At 45.8% G+C, this 11,285-nt stretch overlaps 1 protein-coding gene across 1 annotated transcript; it reads left to right on the top strand.

Annotated features, from left to right (window-relative positions):
- Positions 1-514: 514 nt before the first annotated feature.
- On the top strand, positions 515-9,837 carry PRSS23 (serine protease 23). The gene is made up of 2 exons (XM_058687539.1): positions 515-647; positions 8,291-9,837. The coding sequence occupies exon 2, from the start codon at positions 8,304-8,306 to the stop codon at positions 9,438-9,440; it is 1,137 nt and encodes a 378-aa protein (XP_058543522.1). The 5' UTR covers positions 515-647; positions 8,291-8,303; the 3' UTR covers positions 9,441-9,837.
- The last annotated feature ends 1,448 nt before the right edge of the window (positions 9,838-11,285 follow it).

Below are 11,285 nucleotides of genomic sequence, written 5' to 3'. Positions count from 1 at the left end.
GGTCATCCCCTAAAAACTCAAGTGCACAGATTTTCCACAATTCCTCAATTTGCCGAGGGGCTCCCCACGCCCCAGGTGTAGCCCGAGTTCTTAGCGCTAGGCTGGGGTTGGGGGACCACCTTGGGGGGCACCCAAGGTCTTCGCGAGCAGGCAGCTGAGTGCAGGCGGCGAAGGCCCGAGGCTCGCTCCGGAGGCTGCGCCCGAGCCGCGGGGGTGCGCGGTGCCGGAAGGGTGAAGGCGCGCGGCTCCCGGGCCGGGCGGGCCCTCCGCGAGACCGGCGCGGACTGGCGCGGAGAGGCCGGGACCGGCGCCAGCCGCCGCAACGCGGGGGCCCACCTGCGCGGACCGCACGGCGACCCCCGCTTGGGGGAGGGCCGGAGGCGAGGGGCGGGGGCGGGTGCGCGGGCAGGGTGCGGGGGTGGGGGGCGGGCGGCGGCCGCGCGGCTTCCCCGAGGCCGGAGGCGGGGCGGGCGGGCCTTTCGAGGCGCGGGGGGCGGAACCGCCCGCTGCCGGCGCCGCTCGCCCGCCCGCTTGCTAGCACTCGGTCGCGCCGCGGGGCAGGCATGGGAGCCGCACGCGGCCTCCCGGCGCCCACACCTGTTTGAACGGCGCGGCGAGCCGCGGCCCGGGCGGGCTGCTCGGCGCGGGTGAGTGCGGGCGCGGGCTGGGGGCACCGCCGGAACGCGCGGGGAGCGCGGCGCCGAGAGCAGCGGGACAAAGGGCCGGTGCGCGCGGCTCGGGGTGACTTGCGGGCTGCGTGCGGGGGGCACCCGAGACCCTGCCGTGCCGCCCTCGGGGCTGGAGGGCTGGGACCCGGGCTGGGAGCTCCGCGGAGACTCCGGGGCTGCGGGGCGCTAGCATTCACGCAGTGTCACCGTGCAGCGGGTGGGAAGGACGGATTGGAAAGTGCTATCTTGGATGCTGGGTGGGAGTAGGGAAAGAGCCGGCTCTGGGCAGTTTCGCCTGCAGCTGGGCTGTGACAACACCCCCACGTCCCCCGCACGCGCACACCCGCACCCACCACCACCTCTTACTTTCTTTGAGTTTTGCATGTGTGTGTATTCCAGCATGATCTGAGAATTAATTTTTAACTCTGGGCACGTGATGATGAACACATCCTAGCCAGCAAAGAAAGGGCAAGCAAACACAGGTTGGGGATTAGGATAGGATCTTTTTTCTGGAGCCTTGGGTGATGACTGCGTGCTTCCCTGTAAACTATCTGTGAACTATCATCGTTGTTGGAGGCAAATGTTTCTTCTACGGCCTGTGGACATTCATCCCGAGTTAACTTTTAGATAAAAGTTTGAAAAGTTTAAAAATTGTTTTAAAAGAGGAGGGAGAATAATTATCTCGATGAGGGAAAACCACCATTCCCCTCCAGAATACAAATTAGGGTTGCTTTCCAACATCTCACGAAAAAGCAGCTGATAAAAATCCTGGGTGTTTTATTGTCCTTTCGGGGACACCCACGGAGACTTTAGAAAAAGAAGCCCCTGGCTGGTGGAACGCTCCAGGTTGCTCAGGATCTGTTGTTGAGATGGTCTGGCTTCCCTCAGCCCCTGAAAGGGAACATAAGGAGTCCCTACGTGCTCCTCAGGAGCAGATGGGCCAGTGGCCTTGCTGGAAGGGGTTGAATTTATAGTTTGAAGTCAGCTGTGGCCAAAAGCATAATGCCAATTAATAGAGGGTATTTACTGCACTTGTTTCAGGATCCTCCTGGTGTCCAAGACGTTTTAAACAGGCGGTAGGACTCTGGGTCTCTCCACAAGTCTGACAGGAGTAGATTGGAGGTGGAGTGGGGAGAAGGAATTTAGGAGATGCTACAAAAGCCACTATGTTTACTTGGGAAAGTTTGGTGGTAGGCACACCTTCGGCATTTGAGTAACTTGCTTCACCTGTGTTTTCCCCACTTAAACAGTCAGGAGATAACTTGTCATGCTTTCCTGTGCCTGAACTGAAAAGGAAGCTTCCTAGGTAACTAATAGGGATCCTATTTTTGTAACACTGACAACTTATTCAGTTAGATGGTGAATATGGGTGCACTTTTCTGTCTGTAGTTTAAGCGCCAAAGTGCCCATTAGTGGGTCTGAGAACATTACTGGCCCCCGTCCGCAGTGTTTAATAGCCTCAAGTTCTCCTGCATGTTTCTTCTCATTGATCCCTTAGGATTCAGTCCACCAGGCCTTATTCATGCATAATTCCCCCTGACTCTGGGGAATTCACATCTCCTGGTCTCACCACTGAATTTTATACACTCTGTTCTTGTTCTGTCACCAGGTTTGTCCCGAGCTCACCAGGATAGTTCATTTTGCCTAAAATCTGAGAAAAAGTTAAACTTCATTTGACCACAAGTTATGTTTAGGGTGGCTGGGCTTGTAAACGCCCTGCATTTCTTTCCTGTACAGGCTATAATTCTTAAACCAGTATGTGATTAGGTCTGTTTTCCTTTAACAGGTTCTGTGACTCAGGAAAATGAGAGCAAGCCTGGCTGCAGAGGGTTCACAGAGCTTTGTTCGTTTTTAGGTATTTGCTTTAGGAATTAGCATGGTTTCACTGTTCAGTATTCCTGGCCACAGAGTCCATGGAAAACCCTTTGTTATCCTTCCAGATGGTGTCCAGAACTTTTATCTCTACAGACTTTCCCACTGTTTGTTTCGACATTACTGTTTATAGTGGTCACAGGAATTCATCTGTTGTACAATAGAGAATGTATGTCCTGAGGATTAGATTTTTTTTTTTTCTTTTGCCCAGCACTTGTTTGCTGTAGGAGTTAAATCCTTCCCCCAAACTCTTGCCCTCTTGAGGAGACCTGTGTTGTTGCAGTTTTGAAACTAAGGTGCAGATCTAGGACAGAGAGGTTCCAGTGTCTGGTCTCCAGGCAGATAGATGTTGTTTGTACGTCTCTGATGATGTGCAAGGTCCCTTCACCATAAGATGATTAGTGGACCGTGAAGCAGCAGCATCCTCATAAACTATAAATATTTGTAGACAGTGGACAGCAGGACAGTGGCTCCTATTGAGTGATGAAACACAGAATGTGTAACTCTTATGCAGCAGATAGACAGAGCTGGAATAGTTTCTGTATTACTAAACATGGTAATACACCTTAACTTTTCATCCTGTTTGTCATTCAGGCGATACATGAGGATACTTAGCTGAGAACTTTGAAAGATAAGGGCATCTGGGTGGCTTAGGTGGTTGAGCGTCAGACTCTTGATCTCAGTTCAAGTCTTGATCCCAGGGTCATGAGTTCAAGCCCTCTGTAGGGCTCCACACTGGATGTGAAGCCTACTTCAAATAAATAAATATATATATAATCTTTTTAAATGTAAAAAAGATAATTATATATGTGAGGAATCTTTAGCCAATAAAAGCTTATTTCTAGAAATGAAACGTTGTAGGCCTGAATTTTCTTCATCTGGATTTATATATAGGTGAGGCTAAGATTTGGAAATCTTCATTCTTTTTTTTTTAAGTATACATATTTTCATCAGTTCTATTTGGATAAAGTTATTCATTTGTGAAGACAAGAGAGAATTTAAAGTTATGTAATCCATCAGTTACCTTTCCAATAATGAGATTATTAATGTTTATTTATTTTTTATTTGAGAGAGAGAGAGCCAGGGAGAGGGGGAGGGGAAAGAAGGGGAGAGAGAGAGAGAGAGTGAATGAATGAATAAATAAATGAATCCTAAGCAGACTCCATGCTCAGCCTGACTCGGGGCTCGATCCTACGACCCCTGGGATCATGACCTGAGCTAAAGCCAAGTCAGAAGCTTAACTGACTGAGCCACTCAGGTGCCCCAAGATATGAATGTTTTTATTCTTTCTGTTTCCATCCCAGAGTGTTTGTTTGAATAAACTTAAAGGGGCATAGTGCAGACTTGCTTTCAGTTTATAAAAATGGAAACTAATTGTGTCCTGGGAAATTATTCAGGAAATTATTATCAGGTGAGTTGAGAAATTAATGCAAAACTATCACCCTAATTTTTAAGTATCATGGTTATCGTTGGTGTATTAATAATGGGAAAGGGGTCAGGGTAGGGTGTGAATGCCTAGGGAAAGGGCCTTAGTGGGTGAGGTTTCCCCCTCACACTTTTCTGAGACAGCACACCCAACCATTCTTCTACTCCATTCTTGAAAGCTGCCCTCTGCTGGAAGCATTTGTTTTCTTGGCCAACTGATGAGGGAAATCTGGTCTCCCAGATAGGCGAGAGATTAACAAGATACATTTTCCTTTTTCCCTCTACCTCCTTCCTCTTTAATTGTGTGAAAGTAAGCTCCTGAGCAGTAAAGAATGGTGCAGACCCTGTTTGTATACAACACGGTGCTTGCCCTGGACTTTTGTGACCCTGGAAAATTATAAAATTAGAGAATCCCGGGCCTGAAATGACCAGCACTAAAAAGACTAAAGAGATCATCCAGTTCAGGTTGCTATTCAGAATAGTTTCTAAACTACCCTAAACACACATTTGAATAAGGGTGGGGGGAGCAGCTTATAAAGTTTGTAACCTTTAGTACAGGTGTCAGTTTAAACCCATTAGGGAGCCTGAGAATGGACAACTTTATCTCCCAATTTACAATCAGTTATTTAAATGCTGTTAGATTGTACACCTGAAGCTTATATGATATTTCAATAAAACTTAATCAGTTGGAATAATTTGACCTGAATTAGTCTGCATTAATTTCTAAATCTGAATTAAAGTCTTTTTAATGCAGTTTTATAGTTTTCAGAGTTACAAAGAAAATTTAATCAAGATATGAAACATCAGAACAAGGTCTTATCACAAAAGTTAATGAGTTTAAGCAATAATATAGGAACATTGGGGACAATATTTCAGACTACTAGAAATTAGTGTTTTTGAGGTACCTAAGAAGTTTATCTCTAAAGGATTAAAGCTTCAAGCTACCCTGTTGGTTTAGCAATCCTTATAGATGGCTGACTTCTCCTTCACAGGCTACATGATCAGAATTTAAGTTGTAAGGGCTCTGAATTAGTAATATTATTTAATGAATATTGGATATTCTACCTAGAATATTTTGTGAGTTTATTTATTTATTTTGAGAGAGACAAAGACAGCATGAGCAGGGAAGGGGGAGAGAGAGGATCCCAAACAGGCTCTGCACTGCCAGCTGCAGAACTCCAGCCGGGGCTCCAACGCTTGAACTGTGAGATCATGACCTAAGCTGAAACCAAGAGTCCATTGCGTAACAGCTGAGCCACCTAGGTGCCCCATCTACCTAGAATATCAATATTCGATAGAGAATATTCATATCCTAATAATAATCTGCAGTAGACTCTTTAGCATTCTCTCCCAGCGTTCTGTGATTTGTAAATGACCCCAAAGGTCCTTGGCACAGTTGTCTGTCATCTCTCTGAGGAACAGATTTGATCCTGTATGTTGGGAGGCTGCACTGAAGTTGTGGCTACTGAGAGAGCCTAGCTGACTGCCCAACCCTCACACCTGGGAAAAGACTTGTCTCCATTTCTCCAGACCCACTAGGTTCCAAAACATTTTTTTTTCTGTTTGAAAGACAGACATTAAAAAAAAAAGCCATAACATCACTGTGAAATGAAACACGCTTCAAGGACTTTGAAAGCATTTTTTAAACAGGCTTGCTATATAGGCAAAGCACTTAGAAAAGTGAGATTAGAGTTAATTCTGCCTAAGAGGAGGATAATTCATTAAGATAGGGTTCCTAGTCAAATATATTATTTTAAAGTGTGTTTGAACTAGTTTCAGACTCTTTCTTGCCATTCTCTTCCCTGACACCCTTGTCAATGGGTGTTTCTGTGTTGGGTTAAAGACAGATGGCACTGGAGCAGTTCTGCTGCAGTAGATAGTCCAGACTCTGCACTCCCAGGATCCAATTAACACTTATATTTCCGATTGAGATTCGAAGATGCAGGCTCTAGATGATGAGCGTATGAGACCAACACGTCTGCTGCTCAGTGTCAGCAGGCAACAGCATTCTCCGTGTTAGTCAAAGGGAGGAGGAGGTGGCGTGTAGGGGTCCAAGACATGGCGCTCCTAGTACATATCACACTTGGCAGGTATTCTGGTGTGGGCGGTGTTTAGTTACACGGACAGCAGCTTACATAGAGGAGAGGCTGTCCAGGACCTGGATATGTTTAAGGACTGGGTCCTCAGCCAGGATTTGGGGATAATCAGACACAGAGCCATCTCCTGAAGTTTCCTTAAGGGTTGTCCTCACCACACCTATCCCACCCCCGAAGTCCCCTTTGGGGAGGATGGCTTTACTAGCATTAGCATCCCCTCCCTCATCTACTTAGAGCCTTTAGTCAGGATTGTATCCACCCCCTCACTCCCCCCACAACAAGCACGTGCAAACACCTGTATGCACACACACATGTGCCCTATGGTTTTAAGGATTTAGAGAAAGAAGTAGATGTGTTTCCTCCCTATAGAAGGGCCCAGGGACTCTTCCTATTTGGAAAAAGAGAAAGAAACAATTTCAAACAATCAGGAAGTCCCAAGGAATTACCTTTTCCAGGAGCTCATTCCTTTTTTAGCCCATCCCTGTTTTCTCTGACAGAAGTGGAATCAGAAAGAAAGAATCAAGCAGAAAGGTCTCAGCAGTGGATGGGGCAAGCTCGCTTAGTGACGTTGGGAGTGTGGATTGTCATGCTCAGCTGGTCTAGATCAGATCAGTGGGATTTTCTAGTTTGATGTGAAAGAAAGCAAAAGGCATCCAAAAGTTGCAGGCAAGTCTGTACTCTCAAAGAGGAAGAGAAGGGGGATGAGAAAATGGTTTCTTCGTCACTCCTGCTAGGTAACAAAGCCTCTGAGACCTAACCCCTGCCTGTCCTTTTGGGAATGCCTCACTGTGAACAAATTACTCCACCTGCCACGTCAGCTTCTCCTGAACAGAAGATTCACAGCTAGTCAGAGCCATCCGGTGCTTGAATACTTATGAAAGTACTCCCAATCTTGTTTTTTATTGTTATTTTTCTTGTGGGATGATTGATCCAGATCTTTCAACATACACGTCAGGATAAAATCCAAACTCCTTCATTTAGTATACAGAGCTTTGCATAATATGGCTCTTGTCTGCTGCCCCACCATGCCCTTTCTCCCACCCTTGCTGAGCTAAATACGATAAATGTCTGAAATGACTTCCACTGTTGCATGTCTGTGTCCTTGCATACTGTTGTCCCCTCTAAGTGTCCCCTTCATTCTGCCTTATGTTATCCACCTTCTCTTTACCTTCAGCACCCGTCTCCAGCATCACCTCTCCTGAAATGGCTCCTCTGTTCTTGTAACTCCCCACACCTGGATTTCATGCCCTTTCCCTGAGTTACCACATCATCCACATCCATCTCTGTCATTAGCACTCAGTGCGCATCATTCAAAACTGTGGGGTTTTTTAGCCACGTTAATTCATTCACTCTTCCATTAGTACAAGTATTCATTCAATAAATTTGTTCAATAAGTTTTTGTTGAGCGCTAGCAGAAGCCCAAATTCCAGTGATTCGGATGAGCCAGGAACATAGATACAAACACCTGAAAAGTAACCAGCAGTAAAGCTCACAACGTGATGACAGAGGCAATATTAGAGCTTCAGATCTTTGACAGAGATCCTGATAGTATACAACCAAATCCAAAGGAAGGAGGAATAGCTTGATTGTTAGAGACCTGGCTACTCTGGAACTAAATTTATAGTAGTTAAGTTTGTTTTAAATTCATAGAAAAAAAAAGTCTCGTGCCCTCTTTGGAACCACTGAGATGAATCCCAGTAAGTGTTATGCTGTGGAGCTATAACCTTCCTTGATGCCCGGGTCATTCAGTCAGCTGCGTAATTTGAATTTACATGAGCAAGTTGCTCTGAGGATTTTCCAAGCACATGCTGTACTGAGAATGAGCAGAAAGAAGGAAAGAAAGGCAGGTGGATCAGGGAGGCGGGAGAGGGCAGAAATTTAGAATCCAGCCCAAAGAAGGTTCAAAATTACACAGAAACTGGGGCTAGTCAAGCAGCTCATCTGGGGATTAATGACGTTTGCACTCCGCCTCCCAGTTGGGCATCACTGGGGGCATCTTCAACACAGAAGGGAATGAACACCCATTCATTTTGAGCACGAAAAAGACGTTCCCAGGTCAAGACTTTGTGTTGTAAGTGAGACCATTATCTAGGGATTCGTCTCCACACCCTGATTCCTGGGACAGTTCACAGATTTGGAAACAATGACAGGCATGCTGCCGGGCTGTTTCCTCAGTCAGTCGGTGCTGAGCCCCTTGCCCTCCTGACCTGCTTATCTTTGTTCCTACAGAGTGGTGCTCAGCATGGCGGGGATTCCAGGGCTCCTCCTCCTCCTCCTCCTCCTCCTCCTCTGTGCTGTGGGGCAGGTGAGCCCCTATGGTGCCCACTGGAAACCCACTTGGCCTGCTTACCGCCTCCCTGTGGTCTTGCCCCAGTCCACCCTCAACTTAGGCAAGCCAGACTTCGGGGCTGAAGCCAAATTGGAGGTGTCCTCCTCATGTGGACCCCAGTGTCACAAGGGGACTCCACTGCCCACTTATGAAGAGGCCAAGCAGTACCTGTCTTATGAAACGCTCTATGCCAATGGCAGCCGCACCGAGACCCAGGTGGGCATTTATGTCCTCAGCAGTGGTGGGGGACAAGAGTCTTCAGGAAAGTCTCGGAGGAAGCGGCAGATTTATGGCTATGACAGCAGATTCAGCATTTTTGGGAAGGACTTCTTGCTCAACTATCCCTTCTCAACATCAGTGAAGTTATCTACAGGCTGTACGGGCACCCTGGTGGCAGAGAAGCATGTGCTCACAGCTGCCCATTGCATACACGATGGGAAAACTTATGTGAAGGGAACCCAGAAACTTCGAGTGGGCTTCCTGAAGCCCAAGTTTAAAGATGGTGGCCGAGGAGCCAACAACTCGAGCTCAGCCATGCCGGAGAAGATGAAGTTTCAGTGGATCCGGGTGAAACGCACCCACGTGCCCAAGGGCTGGATCAAAGGCAATGCCAACGACATCGGTATGGATTATGACTATGCCCTCCTGGAACTGAAAAAACCCCACAAGAGAAAGTTCATGAAGATTGGGGTAAGCCCTCCTGCCAAACAGCTGCCGGGGGGCAGAATCCACTTCTCTGGTTATGACAATGATCGACCAGGCAATTTGGTGTACCGCTTCTGTGACGTTAAAGATGAGACTTATGACCTGCTCTACCAGCAGTGTGATGCCCAGCCCGGGGCCAGCGGGTCCGGGGTCTATGTGAGGATGTGGAAGCGACAGCAGCAGAAGTGGGAGAGAAAAATTATTGGCATTTTTTCAGGGCACCAGTGGGTAGACATGAATGGTTCTCCGCAGGACTTCAACGTGGCTGTTCGAATCACCCCTCTCAAATATGCCCAGATTTGCTATTGGATTAAAGGAAACTACCTGGATTGTAGGGAGGGGTGACCCAGGGTTCCTTCCTGACGGCACTTAATGGTCTCCATGTACTTATTTTAGGACAGGCCAAATGTTGTCATTGGTGTGTGTGTGAGTGTGTGTGTGTGTGTGTGTGTGTTTGTGTAATGTGTCATAATTATCTTTTACCTAATTTTTAAAAATTGCAAGATGACTGGCTTTATTTGAAATCTGGTTTGTGTATCATATAGCATTTAAACAGGTTAAAGGCATTCTTGTGCATAGAAGTGAAAAAAAAACATGCTGATGTTTGGGATGATAGGGAATATTTAGCAATTAAGTTAATCTTTTACTTTCTGAGAACTTTGATTTTTATTTCATCTGAACTTGTTTCAAAGGTTTATATTAAATATGTGGCATATGGGAGATATAAATTCTTAAATTCTTATGTGTGTATGTATGTGTATTTTTTCCTGAGATTCCTCTTGTATTTTTTTTTTAATGCCTAATCATTAATGTTTCCAGATGGCAGTATTCCCTACCCATACAACCCTTAGGAAATTTCACGATACTTCTTAGACAGGCAGGTATACTATTTTTGGATTTGGAGGCATTTACACCGTAGTCCTTGATCAGTAAAATAATTTGTGAACTATATTGGTACACATCTTAAACTATATCTTACAGTAAGTCAGTATCCCCAGCTGCTTTCAGTGTTGAAATCATTTCTCTCCTGAAGACTGTTGCTCTGCTTTTGGGGAAGCCTCACAATGTGGCCCTGTCACCTTTGTGACACAACAGAGTAGGCAAGATCATTTATGCCAAGCCTTCCATTTCACAGGATTTTACTCACATTTCTGAACTAGCTATTTTCCAGAAGACAATAATCGGGGCCTAATTAGAACAGGCTGTATCACTTCCCAGCTAACGGTTGTGGTCACACAAAAACAATCATTTCATTTTACCCCTGGAGTATAGCACATCTCATGTTTTATCATTTGGATGGACTGATTTAAAATGAATTAAATTCCAGAGAACAATGGACGTATTGCTTGGCAGATGTCACAACAGAATAACCACTTGTTTGGAGCCTGGCACAGTCCTACAACCTAATCAAAATTATTCTACATAGTTTTCAGTGTGGTTTCAGGGAGCTATGTACTTGTGCAGCTTGGAAGCTTTCCTCTTTTACTTATTTTATAGTAAAAATACTGGGATGGCGCTTTAAGAAAAACCCTATAGGACATTTTCCCCACTAGCTTTAAAAGGGCCTCTTTTACTGGGATGCTTTAGGCTACAGGCACATATGATCAAGTACAGTGGCAAAACTGGAAATTGGGAGAATGAGAAGCAGATCAGAATCACCACTCCAGTCAATGTCTTTATGAATGTCTTATCAATATGATAACCACAGTTTCTAAAGCAAAGAATTTGACTTATTTTATGTTTTCATTTTATGCATCTTAGCCTGAGCACATCTTCTGAACGGATCAGTGGAGAAAAAAAAAAAAAGCAAATGGATTATAGGGCAGATGTTTGCTGGGCTTATACCTTAGGTAACGGCCTGGCTTGTGACTATTTGTGAGGACATTCAGATACAGCACTGATGCTTAGATATTCTCTGTGTGGCTTTTGGTTTGTGTTTCTTGAGCTTTTCGGAAGAATAATCCTGAAAAGACACTGAAGAAAAGTACAGTCATGGTGCTTTCTTCAAGTCACAAAAGAAATACTATGCGTAGCAAAGAGATGTAGGACCCGCCAGGATTCTTCTGAGCTCCAGTACAGTTTGCTTTGGAATCTAGCAGGAATCTAGCCTGAGGAAGAAGACAGTCTGCATCCCTATGTTTGGTATTTGGGGTGGGGATGGGGGTTGTTTTTGCTTTTGCTTGGTGTGAA

The sequence above is a fragment of the Neofelis nebulosa genome, chromosome 10 (genome assembly GCF_028018385.1).
Source record: "Neofelis nebulosa isolate mNeoNeb1 chromosome 10, mNeoNeb1.pri, whole genome shotgun sequence".
Lineage (NCBI taxonomy): Eukaryota > Metazoa > Chordata > Mammalia > Carnivora > Felidae > Neofelis > Neofelis nebulosa.
Note: the sequence above shows the minus strand (reverse complement) of the source record. Positions and strands in the feature narration are given on the sequence as shown.